The sequence below is a fragment of the Mytilus edulis genome, chromosome 1 (assembly GCF_963676685.1).
Source record: "Mytilus edulis chromosome 1, xbMytEdul2.2, whole genome shotgun sequence".
Classification (NCBI taxonomy): domain Eukaryota; kingdom Metazoa; phylum Mollusca; class Bivalvia; order Mytilida; family Mytilidae; genus Mytilus; species Mytilus edulis.
Genome location: NC_092344.1, coordinates 79,084,578 through 79,106,474, shown reverse-complemented (window position 1 = coordinate 79,106,474; position 21,897 = coordinate 79,084,578). Strand labels below are relative to the sequence as shown.

Sequence of the window (21,897 nt, the reverse complement as noted above, 5' to 3'; positions counted from 1 at the left end):
TATGTTAACCATCAGATTGACATTTTTACTTTTCATTAGAGTGCATGTATACATTGACATTATTGAAAGAACATTTCATTTTTCAAAAAAAAAATCTTTTAGTTTTTTGTAATTGTAAAAAAAATTAAAAAAAATTTTAAACATTTAACTGAAGTTTTTGAAAATGACTACTCTCTATTGTTTCTTTGTCAGTGGTTGAATTTACAAAGGTTTAGGAATACACAGAATTTGAAGTTTTCAAATTAAGTGCATGCTCCATGCGCTGTGATCAAGAATGTGATAATTCTCTGTTGTTTAAATTTCCCAGCAAACATGTTGGTATTGTATAGATGTTTTTTGTCCTAAACCATTTGTTGTTTTGTTGTGTCCATATTTTTAAGAAAATAACTGAAAAGATCTTTATGCTTAATTGTTATATTCTCAATGTTTAAAAGCTTGTGAATTCTCACACCACAATGCTTCTGAACTTTTGTATTGTAATTGTTTATAGATGTTCTGCTGAACCTTGTGTTGATATTTTAAGTGTTTTTTTGGCTTTCTGCCAACTCTTGCCGGCATTAGCTGCCATCCCTTTTGTAGTTGGTCTGTAACTTTGTAGTCATTGATTTTCTATTAAGGATCTGAAGTTTCAGAGGATTGATATTGATCACCAATATTTTATAGGATAAAAAAAAAAATAAAAAAAATATCAATTGGTGTATTTACCTGTCAAACTTTTAAAAAAAATAACATTGTCAATTTTAACCTTATGAAAAGTGATTTTTTTTACAAATTTTATTTTCATGTAAGATTGTAAGGTAGGGTGTCTACCTATTGTTTTGTAAAATCATCAAAAACAGATCCATATAATACCCTAGATTGGCAACTACAAAGTAGAGCCTACAGCTGTATATCATTTCCCTAAACCCCAATGTTTCAGTTACAATTCTGTAGACTAGGTAACAGTCAAGATTGAACAATTCTTGGAAGAAAAACTAAATTGATTTCATGTGAACACGATACAATTTACTCTACACTAAATTGGTTATTTATCATTCATTCCTATGTAATTTTTTGTTTTCAAACTATGTCATCAGAAAATTAGCCACATGTGCACATATGATTGTCAAAGATTCATAATAGCTGTATTGTAAAGTTGTCAATCTTAGGTTCCATATTTGTCTGTCGAAAAAAATCTTTTCGCTAGTGTAAGAAAACAGCTGTTATGAGAGCTAAGATAAATTTGAGAAGAGGGTTACATCCATATAATAGTTTTTTTGTCATGACATTTAAATGCTGGACTTTTTTTTCAAAGTTTTCCTAATTTGTGATTGTTTTCTGTCTTGACTTTTATCATTCATACTACTATATTATTCTCTCTAGATGTTGTTCCTATATACTCTTAGTCATGTTTTTTTATGTTTTCTTTATTTACAGATACGTGTTGTTAATGCTTTCCGCATGGGCTTAGATGCACGATTTGACAGTAATAGTATGTCTTCAGTACACAGTTACCACTCCTTACAAAACCCAAAGATTCGTAAATCCAAACCTATGTCCTCTCCCTCAGTTGATGAAGGGGCTACTGCCGAAACTCAGTTTAATAATTGAAGATAACGGCATCTGGAATTATGTTGTATTAACTGTCAGCAATTTTGTAACTTTTGTCATAATAACAGTGTAACATTTTCTTTGCAATATTATGGCACTGGACCATTTTACTGATATCTTTTTATACTTTTTATTATGTGCCAAATATAGAAAGCTCATTGAGAAAACGATCTATTTGAAGAGTTAGAATTTAAGAAAGATTTGAAATAAATTGCTCTAAATGGTAGGAGTCCTAAATGTAGATTTTTAACAATAATCAAGTTTTTATGTAACGCGATCTAGTGTTAGCTGAAAGTGAAAATTTTAAGATTTTTTTTTACTTTAGCATTAGGGTAATTTTTGATAAGCAAGTAGTTTAGCTTTTCATTCCATCTAAAACTTTTGCCATAAACTTTAAAATAAGTGAAAAGAATGAAGAGAAATGGTAGCTAAAGGTAGTGGCATGAATTAGAGAATATTTTACATATCTAGTGCCACTTTATTGTATTATATCACTAAAAGTCCTGGAAAAATTGAAAAGTATTCTGTGCATACGGGGAAAAAAATTATTTACATGTAATAAAGTTTTTAGATAATCTTTTGACTTTAATACTTTCCAGTATTTCTGCTTTTTAAGGGGGTGGTATTCAAAGTAACTGATTAATTCAATGTTCAAACATGTCTTAATTTTTCCAGGGCTTAAAATAACCTCATATATTTCATGACATGACACAAGTGTGTGCGTGTGTGTGTCTGTACTTGCCTACTTTAATACCTTCATTTGTGTGTTTGTGATTAACTCATATTTTGGTTTTGCCCCCGTTTTTCTAAGTTGTAGACTACTTGTATGCTTGAAATAATTTTATGCAGTTTTTGTTTTTGTTTCAGCAGAATGAAATTATCATGGCACATCATTTCACCGTTGGCAGATATATTTTAATTATTTTCTGCATCGTATCATGAATCATTTAATTTATATACCACCAATATTTTTAAATTGTATAAATTTTAGAAGTTTTGTATTCAATCATGCATGTATCATCATTCTTTTGGGTTTTTTCTTTTTTACCCTTTTTAACCGTCTTTTAAAGTCCAAGTATTTTGACATATATCTTATGTTTTTTAACGTAAATGAGAAATGATATTTTTATTAAAAGGTGACAATGTAAAATGATTAGATAGTGTTGAAATATGATTGGATAAGGTAAAAACAGTGTTAAAATATGATTGGATAAGGTAAAAACAAAAGATATTTCAAGGTTTTCAGATACTTCTGATGTGTCATTGAAGTCAACCTCTGGTCCATGTTTATTGATAAGAAGTTCAAAATTGCTGAATTTCCTTACAGTTTCAATGCAAAAGGGAGACAAGTGCAATATTATTCTCTTTTGGTATCAGTCAGATTTCATACAAAGGATTGAAAGCATAAAAAAGAGACAAAAACATATCTTTTTACATCTTAAATCATTTTTACTAACCCATATGAAACATTGGTAGGGGGACAAGGCCAGATTCAATAAAAGAGAATAAGGCAATTAATTTTTTTATAATCAAGCTTTTTGATGAAATATCAATTATGGAAAAGATTGTAGGAATGAGCCACCGGTTATAGGTAACTTTTTAGAGTTTCAAAATATACAATAAGGGTCAAAATATAGGTTGAATATATATATAAAGGTTGGTGATTATATCTCAAGTATCTGAAATATTTAGTATTTTTATAAAGATGCAATTAAAACCACAATCCACAATTGTAGTTGTATCATCTATTTTCACTCTCCATAAAATAATGTATATAAAGCTAAAGTTCTATTTTTTGTCACACAATATATGAAAGCGTATGATTTTGATAATATTCAAAATATACATAAAGGGTGGGGCACTGAATGTCTGGTCTGCTCTCCATTACAGCAAAAGGATTGAAAATTGTCTTGCAATAAATTCACTACTTTTAAAATGATAAATTTTCATTACTATTTACTGAATCAAGTTATCAACAGGATTCAGGGATGGTTCTATTTTTTTTAAATAAAATACTTCATGCACATATACATGAGAATAAGATATATCAAAATAAATAACAATCATTGAAAGCTTCTGTCATTCCTGTATAGTAATGTATTTATTCTCAATATTATTAACATATATGTAATGTTTGCCATGGATACATGTGATGAAAGTTTTGTCATAATAAAAGAAATATCTTATGACCTTCCGTGAGTAGTACTTGGTTGGAAGGAATATTGTATGAATGTATATGTCAAAACTAAGAGAACTTTCGATATTGGGACCATATGTTGAAATCTGTATTATAACTGCTTAAATTATTTTTTTTGAAAAAGAAAGAAAAAAAAATGTTGATTTCGTCATTATGTAATAGTCTTTGATATCATATTTTGAAATTGATGGGCTGACATTCAAATATGTTGTTACCCTCACCCATGGAAATATGTTGTAAAACTTCTTTATGTTCCCAATATCAAGTTGTTTAGTCAGTATGTACGATAGTGGTCACAAACAAACATAAACACACACAAAGTCCTTTGTAAATATTTATAGATCAAATATACAACTTGTAATGTATTAGTGATATATTTCTATACCTCTGCAAGTTAATCAAAGTAAAAGTATGATATTTAATGGTTATATGGTAGCCAGCCGAAAAACCAATATTAAAATTAAAGAGAGACAACTCCCACACTGCGGAAGGAGTCTGTTTTTCCAATGGTGTGCAATGTTCAGAAGAAAATCTACATATGCATCTCTTTGGAACTTTTAAATTATCTCAGGATGAAACAGCTCAAAAATCAATAATATACATTCCTTAAATGAAGACAGCAGTTTCTTTTTCTGGTGATTAAATTTTTGAACATGGATTTAGATGGGGCATAAATGAAATTTTCAAATTGGCATTAAAAGTAAATGAAGTTCCAAAGTAGACAAAACTATAAGAATTGTTCTCAGGAAGAATAGAATTTATACTTTGTAAATAACTGTTGATAGGCTTCAAAATACTATTATATTTTAGTGTTATTTATTATGCTGACTAAACGTGTAAGGGATTCCCAAAATAAACTTTTCTTTAGCAATGGCATCAAATTGTTTGTCAAAGATCTATGTAGGCGTTGTTGTGAACAAAATTGATGTACAAATTTTTCCTTAATCTACCAGATTATGTATTACAATTATTTCCAAAACATTTTTATTTTTTTTAATTTAAATAAAGGTGTATAAAGTATTTTAGGTAATAATGTAATTTTATGTACAGGTAATAAAACACTGTATAAATTATGTGTAATGTGTGTATGTAGATTTCTGGCTAGAAGAAATTGGTTTTAATGTATATTTCTCTTCCAGCAATTAACATTTTAGGTCAAACTATATGTTTAGCAATACACCAAGACTCTTTATGTATCGAGTAGATGGGAGTGCTGTCCCTTTGTTAATGGGTTTTTTTAATAGAAAATAAAGAATAAAGAATATTTTATTGTTTTTATTATGAAAGATGTTTGAGATACAGACAAAAATTGTACAAGGAGAAACACAGCAAAAATTGGGGACAAATGGATTTTCGTGACATCTTTTCCTAAAAAAAATCACTTATTTACTCAACAACAAAATGTAAATAAGAAAACAATTTTTCTGACTGTTTGTGTATATAATGTTCAGATCATCTCACAAGGACCTGTCAGTATACATTGATTCATTGTATTTGTCAGTTGTGCACAAAAGCATGGATTCTACACAAATTTCTGGCCAGTCAAAATCCTTTTAATGTTTTATATTTTTAATAAAACTCACAATACAACCGCAGCACAGTAATGTGATATTTTGCATGTTTTTGTGTTCTGCATGCTTTTCACACTTTATTTTTTATTTTATTTCAATGCATGTTTTAATTACAGATTATTAATTAATATTCCTTTTTTTTTAATATTAATTTTAATAATTGTTATCATCAAGTATTTGTTATATATATTACAAAATATTTTCAGAGGAAGAAATCAGGATTTAATTTTGAAAGAAAAGCAATGGTATATATATGTGAAGATATGGAATTCTCCTGTCTTGAAAAATCATTGAACAGGATTTCCTGATAATAATATAAAATCTTGTGGTGAAATGAAGAGAAAGTATTATCATAATATTTCAGCAGTAATTGAACCTCCTTATATAAAATAATTCTCTTTGAAAAAAACAACACATATGGATACATGAATTACCAATGAGCAAAATAAAAAGCACTTGAACAGACGAACTATTGACAGACAGATGACTGATTATTGTAGGTAATCAATGTTAAATACCATTGTCCTTGTAAGTGTCTGGTCATTTCAGCGTTTCAGTTTTAAAAAAAACAATTATTGGTTTTCAGGGTGTGCATTTCAGCTTTCTAAACTAAAATTCCTGTCAGTTGCTTTTAAGTTTAAAGATCCCAAACAAATTGTTTCAAGATATTAAACTGAGTTGGTCTGATAGAAATCAGTACCCCATGTGTTGAAGAATACCTCTAATTAATTTGAGGTAAATAGGTCAAGGTCTTGGAAACATTTGATAGACTTAATTGTGTCAAATATTAGTTTCTAAGTGCCATATTTTCAACATTATTCAACCTTCAGCAACCTAAACTTGAAAATGCCCCTTTGAATAAACATTGAACAATCCCTGTTATTTTATCCTTCATTATTCATTCCTCAGTATAAATGTTTGCAGTGGCAGATCCAGAACTTTTCATAAAAGGGGGGGGGGGCGCTGACTGACCTAAGGGGTAGCCCTCTCGAGTCATGCTTCAGTGATTCCCTATATAATCAAACAAATTTTTCCCACGAAAGGGGGGTCCCTGGATCTGCCTATGGTTTGGATCAGTTTCTCTGAATTTAAAGTTAAAGGTCAACTTTATAATTGCAATGGAATTAATATAAAGAATACACGTTTGTTGTAACGTTTACCTCATTTGGTTGTTGTTCAAGGTTAAATTTCTACGATTACTTCATATTCTCAGTTTATCTAAGTTATAGGTCAACTATATGGCGTAAAGGAAGTACCTGGTTCATCATGCTATTACCATCTTAGACTTTTAAAATAAAATCTTCTCCAAAACCACTGAACGTATTTAAACAAAAACCTTCCAGTACCTTCTGAATGGGTACATCTGATTTTGATCGCATTTTCAGTTATCATTACTGATGCTAAGCACTTATGAGACCTTGATTTCAAATACGTTCAATATAAAATTAACGATATGTCAGACTTTAAGGCATTTCAATGTGCATTTTTTTGGAGGCTACAACAATATTGGTCAATATATTTGCTTTAACAAAATAGTTTAAGGTCAAAAGTACTAGTGTCTGATGTATCTTATTTTATGGCATATTAAATTATCAGGTATGTTATTATTTTAAGAGTTCAAGAATCTGTTAAGAAATCATATTACAATATTTAATCAGCATTAAACACTGATGTTTCACCTGGAGGCATAGCATATCTTTTTTTTTAATTAATTATTGGTGCTTTATCCCCCCTATTACAAATGACAGTAAACTGATTTAATATACTTGTGTTATTAAGTTGATAACTAAATAACCTTAACTTTAGAGGGATGAAGTACTCTCTGTCAACTGATTGGTTCATGTTTGTGTGGAGGGATGAAGTATTCTCTGTCAACTAATTGGTTCATGTTTGTGTTGTTTTCAATGAAGTTCAGATCTAAGTATTAATACTTTGTCAATATAGCAGTATAGTTCATGGAGAATGAAAGCAATTTAAATTTTGATACTTTGACTTGTGTTTCACAATTAATGGTACAACTTAAATTGATAGTTATTATATAACTGCTCTTTCACAAAAAATCTGAAGAGTAATAATACTGATAAGTCATACACATTTCATTATAACTTGTGATCAATTTTAATTGTAAGATTAATTGTGAAAAAAGTAGCAGAATTGTATATGACTTACAATTCATCAATTTTAGTTATAATATTTTTTGGAAACTCAAACCAGAACCCAACACCTTTAGTGTGGTGACAGAATAGGAAAAAGTCGATTATTAAAGGAGTTTAATTTCACTTCATGGTACACAGCTAAAAATTGACACAGTCCTAGAAAAATGATTTTACTTGAATTTAAGATTGGTCGTCAAAAGTGGTATGGTGCAGTTTTTTATGCCCCACCTACGATAGTAGAGGGGCATTATGTTTTCTGGTCTGTGCCTACGTTCGTCCGTCCGTCTGTGCGTCCGTTCGCTTCTGGTTAAAGTTATTGGTCAAGGTAGTTTTTGAAGAAGTTGAAGTCTAATCAACTTGAAACTTAGTACACATGTTCCCTATGATATGATCTTTCTAATTTTATTTCCAAATTAAAGTTTTGACCCCAATTTCACGGTCCACTGAACATAGAAAATGATAGTGGGAGTAGGGCATCCGTGTACTTGGGACACATTCTTGTTTTATTTAAGCTTTTAGTCAGCAAATTTTACTTCAAATGCAGATCATACGTGGCATGTAGCTTGGCTTTTTATTCAAAAGCTGCCCTCGAATATCTTTATTTTTTGTTTTATTCAAACATGATACATAATGCTCTTTGCATTAGGCGAAAAAGATAATCCTAAAAGCCTTTTGATGACAAAATATGAAGGTAAAAAGCTACTGTTAACGGGGATATTTTGTGTTTTATCTGATTCCAACATCGATCATTCAATAAAGAGCTGACGAATGGATTATATCATATCTACTATAAAGTAATATTGCCATTTTTATTTTCATGTACACATGTTTTAATGAGGTAAGATTGTATAAAACGATATTTTTTTAAACTTTTAAAAATCTCTGCTATTCAATTATCAACTTTAAAAAATTCTGGATAGTTTTCTCCCGTTCATGATTGGGCTTAGTACATAGTTTTCCTGTAATATTTGGACTTGATGTTTTATTGTTTCGTTGAAATATTTGGGTGTCCGTAATCTTATTTAAGGTTATGCTTATATGATTTTTAACCGGATTTTTGTGACAAAAATGTCGGTTATTGATTTGGGGATGTACGGCGGGCAGTCGGGGGGCGGCAACAAATGTTGTCCGTCCATTTACTCATGAACCATTCATCCAAAGCTTTTAAAATTTTAATATGTTGTTACTGACAACAAAATGAAGGTCAAGTTCAAAAATGACGATTTTGACTTTTACCGTTCAGGAGTTATGGTTCTTGAAAGATTGAAAAATGGCGTTTCCAGTCATGTCCGTGCATTTACGCATGAACTGTTTAACCAAAGCTTCCCAAATTTTAATATGTTGTTACTGATGAAAAAATGGAGGTCAAGTTCAAAAATGACGATTTTGACTTTTACCGTTCAGGAGTTATGGTTCTTGAAAGATTGAAAAATGGCGTTTCCAGTCGTGTCTGTGCATTTACACATGAACTGTTTAATCAAAGCTTCCCAAATTTTAATATGTTGTTACTAATGACAAAATGGAGGTTAAGTTTAAGAATGACGATTTTGACTTTTACCGTTCAGGAGTTATGGTTCTTGAAAGATAAAAAAAATGGTGTTTCCATTCATGTTGTTGCATTTACTCATGAACCATTCAACCTAAGCTCTTTCAAATTTTAATATGTTGATACTGATGACAAAATGCAGGTCTACTTTGATATTGACGATTTTCACTTTCACCGTTCATCAGTTGTGGTTCTTGTGATATTGCCAGGACACAAATAAATGTTAATAAATCCGGTTTGCTGTCGTTGTGACCTTTTCTTTGATATTGAGACAGATTGACGACTACAAACAAAAATCTATCACAAACTTTGGAAGGCGATTTTAACTTTCTAATTGTCAATTTCCGCATGTCACAATGTACTGCACTCCACTGCGCCATCGTGTAATGTGCACATATCTCAAATGATACCTTACGCTCGTGCATGTTGAGTCAAAACAAACTCCATGAACTGGGTGTATCCCCGACTACTTAACGCAGGCTGCAGATTTCAAGGTGATATTCAAACATATTAGTTGAAGATAATAGCAAAACGGTATGGTAAAACTCGAAGAATGACGTAAATGACAAACACAATTCTATAAAACTCTACATATACCACTAAAGATCAACACAAAATATACTGAAACCATGGGTTATTTCGTGTGCCCACGGCAGATTAGGCAGATTCTGTTTCAATTGTGGCATCGCGAGTGTCGAACTTGGAAATTTAGATTTGGTGACATGTAATTTATAATGAGGAAGAACTGGCGACTGAAATAGAAATAATGTTACCTTTTAGCTCTGCTTTGACCCAACTCACTAGCAACATCTTTTTGCGGTTTAAGATTTTTAGATACTAAGTATCAGATCAAATCTGAAAATGTGAAATTAATTGTTTTGTTCCATTCCTGTTTGTAACATATTGATACTTTTGATTCGCATGTCACACAGGTTACATGTTGTTGACACAACCGAACTGAACTCTTTTTGACATTTTTGGAATTCCCCTAACTTTTGTTTAAAACATAAACATCAGTAAACTACTGTTTCCACGTTTCTTTTAGACATACAGATAAAAAAAGCAGACGGCTCAAGTCAAGAAATCTAAGTCACGGCTATCAAATGTTGTGCTTTGTGTACTATTGTTTGTCTGTGGGTGTTTTCCTTTTTTGGCCATGGCGTTGTCAGTTTATTTTCAACTTATTATGTCCCTCTGGTATTTTTCGTCTCTCTTTCATATGCTTGCATCTTTTGTAAAAAAAAATACAACCAAGACAAGAAATGTCATTCTCTAAAACAGAACTTTTACGTATAAGAGCTTTTTAATGATAATTTTTCATACAGCCACTATAAATAAACTCATCTTAGATACCGGGACTGAAATTTTACATTTACGCCATATATGTAAACCTTTACTGGGAGTCAAACTGTATTCTGAATTACAAGAACATTCACAGAAAAAAGTTTTTACCATCAGCAGTGTGATATAAATGCTAACCCTGGTTCAGATATCAAATCAAATATACAGACCAGACTGTAGGGCATGACAACCATGACAATTGGAAACATTCCGCAGAATACATTCATGTGATCATGGATAGTGTATACTGTCGATCAGAGATGTTTTTTTTTCTTGCCTTTTGTTCACAATTATTTTGAGTTGCAAGCAGCAGTACAAGAAGTTTCTTTCAATACATGGTTCTTTTGACATTTGTCCTAGTGGTGCACTGATTATCAGTTGTTTTATGTCCCCATTTATAGATTGATATGGCCAAAGTGTATTTTGCAATGACGAAATGTTTGAAATTGATGTCCAATGATGCTGAATAAAAGCTCGCTATATGTGGTGCACAAACATTTGAACACCACTCTATTGTGATGCACAACACGTTAAATATTCGAAGTTAAACATGCCTATTCACATTATTATATGATGCGTGGCTTAATAATTTTGTCATGTTCTTTAAACACTATTGACAAATAATGACATTCGAGATTTGCTAAACCTTCCACTTACGAACATATGTATTCTAGCCAAAGGTCAGAACATCGTAATAATCTTCCCACATTACAGTAGTCATTTGAGGTCTGAATTTCTGATTAAAGTTGCATATATTTAGTGCTATGTTACACTATCCTGCATAGCATGCCGACCGTGCAAGGTCGTTAAAAACTTCCATTTGTTGCATAGAATATTTTTTAATCTTTCATCACTTATTTTGGGATTGAATAACCGAAACTTTCTGCATTTTCAAACGAATAAAAGGCTGTTCTATTATAAAAGATATCTTTTAAAAGTTGTTAGTTTATCTTTAAATGATTTATATTTCTATAAATACAAATTAATTTCAAAGAAATCATCATGACATTGTGAAAACTCAATTATAAGTATGTTATGGAATAACTTTTGTTGCCTGTTTTGCATGTACCAAATTCAATGTATATGGCCAAAACTTAAGTTTTCACTTTCATTGAGGTATACTATATGGTTATATTAATAAATACATATTTGTTCATAATTTTATATGAATTTTGTTAAGTTTTGACAAACGTTGTTCTAATTACATGAAAAAATTACATCATTTAAAAGTGAAAACTACACCCCTTTTTGTAAAGTCGCATACGTGTTTTCGGAAATCTCATTTAATGATGGGTTTCCACTTTTTTAATGAAAAATTGAATAAGGAAGAAAATATATTCAAGTTTTCAATCATTCTACTGTAAAAAGGGTATTTAAATTGGAACTAGATATTCGATTTTGTTTTTCTTTGAAAATGACATGTGACCTTTGATCATGATTTCTGAAAAACTGCACCATATTTTCTTTTGACGACCAGAAGAATCTCAAAGTACATATATTTCCGAATCAAAGATATGTGATATAGGCGTGTACCATTTTTGACGATTAAAATTTCATAATGCCGACTTTGGTCACCGGCCTACTTCAACAAAGTATTGGAAAAACATTTAATATGTTAATAGTGGACATATCCTGGGTTCACTGAAATCACCCAAATTAGTGTTATCTTTTACTGCTGAGAATAGGAGTCAATATTATGCATCACTGATGCAGTTGGTTTTATTAACAGTGCCATAAACCCACCACTTATCAATAGATGTTTACTTCAAATATTCATATGATCACATATATAGCAGTCTCTTCTCTCAATTTTAAATCCTGGATCTAGAACTGTTAAATGATAAAACACAAAGCATTGAGTAGACAATTTCAAGATACATTTTGAGTATGTCTGTTAATGAACCCCATTCATACACACATATAAACAGTTACACACACTATACATTGACATATTCTGGAAAGTATAGTAATTTACCATGAGAGAGTTTATTCAATGAAACTTCTACATGAATATGATGTAATAGAAGCAAAGACAGAACTTGTGTATCATGGGGAAAGGTTTTTGAACTGCACATATGTAACACATAACAAACTATATGTTCTCACTAATATATATGGTATAGGTCTTTAGTGCTAACACATCCAAAGCTTAGAACACTTCACTAGTAATGGCGATCTTAATTCAGGTATGTTGAGCACAGTAGGTCTGGGACTATATATTCACAAATATCATCTTGCTTGTATATAACATTATACTCCATATACATATCTGTTTGGTCTATTTTTCTACAAGACCTTAACTGTTTGGTTGCATTTGCCTTTGAAGAATATCAAAAACATTTCCTCTTATAAAAGATTTTATATAAAATTAAATTTTACAGGGTCATATATTTAACTCTGTTGTCAAAAGTCCACATGTGTAAAATTCTCCTTTTTTCACTAAATCAAAATTTCAAAATTCATATTATTTCGCATCCCTGTGTCTGAAGTATCAAATATGCCATGCTTCTAGAAGAAAGACTTTTGCTTTGTTTGTTAAGAATTTGCTTATTGAGGTCAGATGAGGCTGAGCTTAAATTGTTGGATCCTATTGGATGCCTTATATAGTTCCTGTGGTAATCAAAATATATTCCACTTGTATGTTCTATCCTGTCACCTTTTATTTTATATTCAGTTTGTCATCCACATCAGATTCATAACCTTAATACAGCCTTGTGCTGTAGGGAAATAACACTAACAAACAAACTATCATTCAGTAAAACAACTTCATCCAATAATGATTGGGTCTTCTACTACTACTAGTCACATACATTTTGGAGTTTCTATCAAATAATGGAAGAATGGAAGAAAAAAAGTACTGTCGTCAATGAGACCAATATATTTAGTACAAATTATATGGTAAAATTCGAAATATGATTTTGAATGGAATCTCATTTTCAGGAAAAACTTCATAATGCAGTATGAAACAATAATGGCCTTACTGTAAGAATAAAAACATTGAGTGCAATATTTTTTCAAACAAGGATTAGTTATTTTTCTAGAGTTTTATACTTTTGAGGGAAAAAAAACAGTCTTAAATCCTTATGAAGTTTGTTTTCTTGAAACATTGTTTACTGTAAAAACCTGAAAGCTTAGCAGAAATTTGCACATAACTCATCCTCTCTGACAAAAATGACTTGATAAACCTAATACAGATGAGTCTTCTTACAAAATAACATATGATGATTTACCTGACAAAGACGAAATAAACTGCAGTCATGATTTAAACAGAAGTGTTTATTGATTATAGCATAGAAACATATACCGGTATTTTGTTTTTTTTTTCTCATTCTGCCATGTATTATACAAGCTACCCGATCATATATGGTAAGATATAGGCTCTGTTATACCAGGTTTGGTTATACATATGGCAAATCCTACAAATATCGAATGAGTATAAAGATATATTCCTATGATATGAGGGACATTTGCAAACAATATATGCATTAAGATTTAATATTGTAAATGAAAAATCATTGTGATGTAGAATTTTATTTTTTTAAGCATCATTTCAAAACTAAGAAAAAACATGACAGATTAAATACAAAGCTAGAAAATTTATGATTTGAAACATTGAATAACTGCATGATATATGTAAACTGTTTCTGTTTTCAAATTGCATACATAAATTACTAATGTTCAAGTGTAACATAGGAATGTATTAATAAAAACATTTCCTAATTGTAAATTTTCCATTTTCAGATCCGAGTAGTTAATGCATTTCAAATGGACCTAGATACCTCTCATTTAGACAGCTACGATAAACGAAGTAGGCCATCACTAATTAGCCTACAGTCACTCCAGGCCAAATCTGGGGTATCAAAAAAGCCGATGCTTGCAAGCTCCCCCGAGGTTGAGGAGAGTCGATCATCACCATGGTTAGGACATCAAGATAGTATACCATATGCTGATGAATAATATGTGTACAGACTTTTTATAACCTTAAAATTTACAGTGGGGCATTTCATTATGATCCTTTAAAATATCAATAACTGGAAGATGTTAAATATTATTTAAAATGAAACAAAAATGCATACAAGACCGCTAAAATTGTCTGATCATTCATTTGGTTGTTACTACAGTAGAATCATTTGGTTCGTTACTACAGTAGAAATGAACAGATATAGAGTTGTGTGTCTTAACTTAGTGAAATGTCTGACTTGAGCTTTTAGGGTTTTGTGTATTTAGTTGCATTGCTTTCATATTTTATTTTAAACAGCAGGAGTGGATCTATCAGCAGTCTGTATGTTGGTTTTTATTACTTCCAACAAATCAATTAAGATATTTATAATCAGTTTTGAATGCAGATGCAAACATTAAGTTGTGTATAATGAATAGAAAAATTCCATCGTATCAATCACATCAAAATAGAATCATTGTGCTTCTAGAACCACTCCTGTATTTTACTATGTTGTTTTCAGTGACAATGTAACCGTTTTCAGGGTTTTAGCTTGTTCTGTGTATAATTATAGTTTGAACATACTATAGTACTTTTGTACTTTGATTTTTTTCATTTTTTAAGTTCATATCTCTTGCAAGTCTTGAGCTTATAGTATATTGCTTTTCTATATCTTCAACACAGTAATCAGGGTACTTGGTAGCTATTTTATTCAAGAATGATGCCAATAAATATATTGGATTTAAAGATATCAATTTGTAAAAAAAATTGATGTGGTCAGCTTTTAAAATTACATCAAACCAAGGATTTGTATAGTAAGTCTTACTATACAAATCTTTGATTAAACCAAAGCTATTTAATTTTTTATACCCCTATAGGACAGAGTTCGAGGTTCAGGATGCATTAATATCAAGATCAAGTTTGTCTAGGCTTACAAACTTTTCAACACAGTTATCATTTAAAATCAGCAACCATGTCTGTCCTCTCTTAGACACACTTTAAGCATTTTATCAAATTGAAAAACAGAAAATATTAACAAACTGAGTTACCAAGTACGCCTGGCTACGAGGGTTGAATAAATCAAATATAGAAACTTGTACATATACAGAGAATTATTTATTATCTTTTGTGTATATAGTTTAGATTGTTAGTGATAACATATTTATAAGTTCATACACAATTGTTATTGTCACAATGCAAATAGTGGCCTAAATTACATTTACAGTCACATACTTTTATCATTTTGAATATTTAGTTTTCACAATTTTTTAATTTGAAATGAAATAAATAGTGTTTTTGTTTTTTTTTAATTGATATCTAAAGTGAATCACCTTTTCTGCTATTTTTGATGGATCGGATAGGTCTAAAGCTAGATGGAATGATATGAAAGTAGCATATATAGAATTATTACATGCATGAGATTATAGCACTATTTATAGGAATTTAAATAGAATACTCAGCAAGATATAAAATGTAGTACCTCTTCCTAGCTCAAGGAGATTAGAGTTACTTACCTTTGTGAATAGAGTTATTCCCCTTGAAGTGCATGTGGAGAACTTGTCTGAATAGAAGAATAAATTTTAATATGTTAAACATAACATAATATCTTTCTGTATGATAAAATACAAATACATTCCTCTTTTCTGGGTGTAATACTTTAATTAGGAAAACATCAGGGGAGATTACTTTTGTAAAAAGATCAAGAATTGAACTACAGTAAGGGGGATTACTCTTGAGCAAGGAAAGTGTCATACTTTGTTATATATTTATGATCATGTGAAAAATTGTGTCTAAATGTTGAATGCAATAAGGGTAATATTTGTAATATTATGTATAAATGGCTTCTGTTTACAAGAGTTTTTTCAAGGTCATTTCGAGGTGATTTTTTAGATAACTATGCATTTTAATGTTTTAGTTCAAAAGCTTTTCAAATTAGAATTCATATCATTCACAATTGAAATTTTTAGAAAAATGTTAAAGCAAAATAAATAGTTACATATCAAGATTTAAAGTATGAAATTAAAACAATTGATAATGTTATAATCTTTTATACTAGGCATATCAAAAGTTTACTGATGGATGTTTAACAGAAAAACAAATAATAATAATTTATAGATTTTTTTTCTTCTGAAAAACAGGTCTAACCTAAGCTTCTTTAATTAACAGAGAACATAATGTTAAAAATAAAAGAGTTTTTTTAAGTATTATATAGCATACACATGACCATAGATTCTATCACCAGACATGCATGTATGTAGCTTCTAATATGCATTAGTATAAAATCTTCAATATTTAAACTATTTATTTTTGTTAGTTTTTTTTATTAATTTTTGTCTGTATCTTGGATTGTTTATTTTATTTTGAATTAGACTAAATATTTGTTTTTATTTTATCTAAAATGAATATGATGTTGTATATATTTATTTGTGACAAAAATCTAAGATTTCTGCAGTTCCATGACACAAAGTAGAAGGTATGGTAAGACCATTTTCTAGAGCGCCAAAATAAAAAAAGTAATTAAGTAAGTGAAACTTATCCTCATGACATTCACAAGACAGCATATTTCAATTATCTGAAAATTGTACTTAAATTAAGTTTTTAACTTAGCATACCAAACGTTTGATTTTGAGCCCAAATTCATTGAACTGACTAGGGGAAAAGAGGGGGGGGGGGGTTGAAATCTAGAAATCATTGAAATGACTAGCTTGATATGTGTCTGTCCCAAGTCAGGAATCCAATCAGTTATTGTGTTTAGTTTAGAAATGTTTGTCTTTTAAGGAAAAAAACTTCTAGACTATGGTAAATTATGAGCTTAAATATTGTACAAACATTTGTTTATTATTGAAGATCAAATGTTGACCTCTGTGAGCCTTTTTGTCTCTTTGGATTCCTTTAGAATATCACCCATATCCATTATTTTTCTTCAAAACTTGTGTTAGCTTTTACATTTATTTAACATAATGGTGCTTATCATACCTCTATTAAGATGGCAATCAAAGTATTAACTGCAGTGTATTGTTTCTTTGGTATGAAGCAATTTTACATAATCTACAATTTATTATATAACATTTAACATTAAACGTATGACCTTGCTTTTTATGTTACAGCTATACAAAACACTTAACTCAAACTAATTCTTTCAAGTTTTAATGAATGTACTACATGTACGTTATAATTGTACTTCATATGAAAACACTAAAATTCTTTAGGAGCTCTTGACTTAAGACTGAAATAAAAATGAACTGCCATACTGAATACATTGAAATAATGCATGTTAAAACATCTGTTAATCATGTGATTCAAATAACCTTTAAAGTTGTATGCTCAAAAATTGTCAATAATTTTACCTTCATCAGTATTACTGAAATTGGTTCATGATAATTTGACAAATGCGGAAAAATTTGTTACACATAATTATTAAAGTTGACCTAAGGATTAAAGACCTTGGCTTATATTTTGCAATAGTACTCGGCCTTTGATTGTTCTATACCTCTTAACTATTAAAGTTGAAATGGTTAAGTAATTTGTCAAGGTCACTCTAGAGGTCATTGTCCTTCCTTCTGTATAGGACCACTCAAAGATCAAAGAAGGCTAAGTGTAAACCATAATCCTTTTGGTATTTTAATAACAAATGGAATAAAAATAAAAAAACAGGCAAAAAGTATCTATCCAACTTAAAATTCAATTTGATATGAAAATACAAATATAAACAAATAAGTGGGCTTGCTCTGCATGATGTTGGATTATCTAAAATTGCTTCATAATCTCAGACCATATAAATATCGTGAACTTTCAGATTTTTCAAAACATATCACTCAGATTAAGAATATTGATTGCATGGTTAAGAGAATTCTAAGTATACAAAATTATTTAAATTTGTACAAAATATAAACCTAATGTTACTTTTTTTTTTAAATTTATGTCTCTGCTGCAATTGCCAGTCAAAACAGTAGCAGCATCTTAATCTCCTCTCTTAAACTAATTTTCTATTTTCAGATGTTCAAGTTTCAAGAGAAAATGACCAATAATTTACGAAAAATCAAGACTTGCAAGAATTTTATGTATTGTGAAGTCATAGCTAGTAGATTCTGTGTAGAACTGTTGTGTATTATGTACCCATTCAGCTTGTTAATTTTCATTTGAATATGATACATCTTATTTCTTATTGGTTTATAATCCCCATCATGTGACATAATACTTTTTTCTGATTGGTTTGTAATCAATATCATATGAATGAAAACAATTGTGTGCATGTAAACTAATTTGTTACAATAAATACACATTGAATGAGAACAAATGAACAATGTACATATAAAAAAGAAAGTTGAGTGTCACTGCATGTTCAGATATTGCACGATGTAAATATATATACCATCTTTTTCCAGTGTTTGCCATCCCTGCACAAAATATTCATTAAAATGGAATCTAATAGACTTCCAGATGTAATTCATTCATTAAACAGATAAAGAAATACTTAATTGAATGATATGCCAAAAGAAAGTGGTTCATTTTTACTGAGAACTTGTATACAAAATCAAATGATTAAGCAAGACATATACTGGGGAACAATGTTCAAAGTTAAGATATTTTACATTGGCTTGTTATAGACAAAGATTGGATTGGTTGGTATCCCAATATGAATAATGAAAAATAATTTGATTCTTTGAATATAGCTCAATAACCATTACTCAAAGTTTCTGTAAAAACTGACATCACTTTTTTCAGAAACTTAAATCAGCAATTCCATTTTGGAGGTTCAATTTCTGTCATTAATAGGAATTTTTAACATGGATCTTATTGGCAATAAATTTAAGATTGTATTTTAAGACTGAAATATATTTTTTTCTTACCAAATTAGTTTTTGTCTTGCTCTGGATCATTTGATTTTAGTATAAGAGTTGTCAGGAACTATCCTCTGAACTCAAATCTAAGCTCAGGGATGTATCACAATTCTGCTAGGAGTTTGAATACTTCGAGTATTACAATATAGTAAAGAATGATCAACATTTGCATTTCTAAAAAATCAAAATAGCTTCAAAGTCCCACAAAAATGATGCATCAATACGCCATTGCTTCAATTTTATCTTTTGTCTTTACTTGGAGTACATTTTCCCCTTTCACTCATTAATTCTTTCAGAATGTGAATTTTCGGCTAAATATCAGCTAGCTTTGAACAGAATTGTAAATCATGATTTTTGTATGATAAAATTTCAAGTATGTAACCTGTTATGAGCGAAAGTTGCTTGTCAGGCAGATGGTTTGAAATATCAAACTTTATTATCTCCCCTTATCTCCCATCAGATATTTGTGAAAGGGGAGACAATTCAATTATGTCACTCTTCAATATTTTTTAACTTTAGAATAAGTATATGGAGTTAATTACTATGGGTTTAGTGCAGGTCATAGTTGATGTTTTGAAATTGTTATGCATTTAATCATGCTTTATGTAAGCTATGATTTAAATTTGACTGAAAATTGTCCATATTTGCAATGAAAATTGTCCATATTTGCAATGAAAATTGTCCATATTTGCAAAGAAAATTATTCAAACAGCAACAACTAAATCTATTTATGCATACATTATTTAGACTTAAAAAAATAAATCTATGACTAGACAAAGTGGAGAGTTGAATTGCCCTCATCCTGCCACAAGTTTTGAAAAGAACCGGTTTTTAATTTAATTTTTCTTATTGGAAGTAATCGGTTCATCTTTATTCTATCAGCCTGTTTTTCAAAAAATATGACTGTTTGTTACATGTTAATTCGATAAATAACTGCATGACTTTTAGATGCTTTTCCTTTCTATCCAAGGTAGAAAACCTAACATAAAATAAAAATGACCAGTTGAAAAATTGCTAAAATGTGTTGGTTGCTATGAATGATTAATGTTATGTGAAGAGAAGTGTTTGAGCCATTACATGGCCAAGTATTCCATTCCCTTTAACACCGTTTATGTGTGTATATGTTAGATTTTGATATTTTTACCTTTAGCCTGATTGTTCTGTACATACAAGATTGAAACTAGTTCATTGTGATATTATGAATATTTAATGATTTCTACAAATTACTTCGACATCTCATTAGATATATACATTATATATATATACTGTATTGTTTTTAGATGTTACATGTTATAAATGTCTGACTTGGCTTTTCTATTAGATTGTAGAAATGGTTGTAGGATTTTATTTTTTTATTTTCTTGGAAAGGGATATGCCAAAGGAGAAGGTATGATGAGAACAATTTTTGGGCCCTTTGAGATCACATGTCAAAAGTTATTTAATTTTTGTCAAATACGTCCCTCACATGTTCAAAAGGTTTCATAATTTTTGCTTTTGAATTGTGTCTAATATACCTGTGTTTCTGTTTCAACCTTGTCATTAAAGTTCCAAAATAGCCTCATTTTGAAAATTGATTATAAATGAGCACTTTAAATGCATTATCTAAATAGATATTTCGCTGTAAGCTGTCTTATACAAAGACACAAAATTTCTTTTTGAGGAATTGAAAAATTTTATTTGGCAATTTCAGGAGCCAAACTAAAGCTCTTATCATACCTTTGACTTTATTGTACAATGTAATTTTAATTTTTCTTAAATCTCACAAAACAGATTTTTTGAGTCCTTTGCCAGAAATATATTCCTGTTTAATCCCTTGTGTTGGAAAGTAAAACTACTACATAAAGACTTACATTTGGAACCAACGTTAACACAGAGTAATTCAAAAACATTTGCAAAAAAAAAAATGAATTAAAAAACAACTAAAAATTGATTTTTGTATTTTGTCAATTTAAACCATTTATAGACATTTGAAGTGTTAAAAATTATGAAAAAAACACATTCTAGATTCTGTATCTGTATTTTACCCCAGAAGAGCCACCCATTATATCTGAATCTGTCATTAAATATTCATATTGTCATTGATAATAATATAATACAATTTTTATTGTTTGTTAGAACATAATGTTGCTTTATTGGTAGTATTGTTATATAAAGCTGTTAATAACATGGTACATGCCAATGTGTTAAAAACAAGCAGAAAAAATAGTTCAAGCTTTTGTATTAATAAGTCAAATTTCCTAAAACTTTCTTTTTTCCTTGTCAAATGCTAATTTTTAGTTTTTAAGTGAATAGTTTTAACTGTATAATGGAGTCTTATTCTAATTTTTCTGTGTAAAGTGTTATTGAAATGGTAGTCTAAATTAAATCTATTTATAAAAGTCAATAAGACCTATGATAGATGAAATCAGTATTGTTACAGATAGTATACTATTTAGATTTCTATCAATGTTCTTTTATCTTGTGTGTAATTCATTATGTTTTAACTTAAAAATATAAAAGGTATTGCATTTTTTCTGCTGACATTTTAACATAAATTTAACCGGCATTATCTTGGGTTATTTCCCTTTGACATGCTGAGAGGATTGTTATCCATCTAAGAGTTAGATATTCTAGATAATGTTAAACGTGTAAGTTCTCATCATATTTGTATTAAAACCAATTTTTACAAAGATTTCCTCTGTTTATTGATTTCCCTTGTCATCATGAGTCCAGTAGAAG

The 21,897-nt window shown here is 29.8% G+C and overlaps 1 protein-coding gene across 22 annotated transcripts in view; it reads left to right on the top strand.

Moving 5' to 3' along the window:
* Positions 1–21,850, top strand: part of LOC139491113 (plasma membrane calcium-transporting ATPase 2-like) — a 113,217-nt gene extending 91,367 nt beyond the window's left edge. For 10 of the 22 annotated variants that reach the window (XM_071278561.1, XM_071278554.1, XM_071278488.1 and 7 more), the window contains one exon: positions 14,143–21,850. In XM_071278561.1, the coding sequence (XP_071134662.1) occupies positions 14,143–14,358 (216 nt within the window). In that variant the 3' untranslated portion in view covers positions 14,359–21,850. Of the gene's footprint in view, positions 1–1,416; positions 5,052–14,142 lie in introns of those variants that run through there. The other 12 variants (XM_071278650.1, XM_071278591.1, XM_071278660.1 and 9 more) reach the window with 2 other exon arrangements.
* Positions 21,851–21,897: the final 47 nt, after the last annotated feature.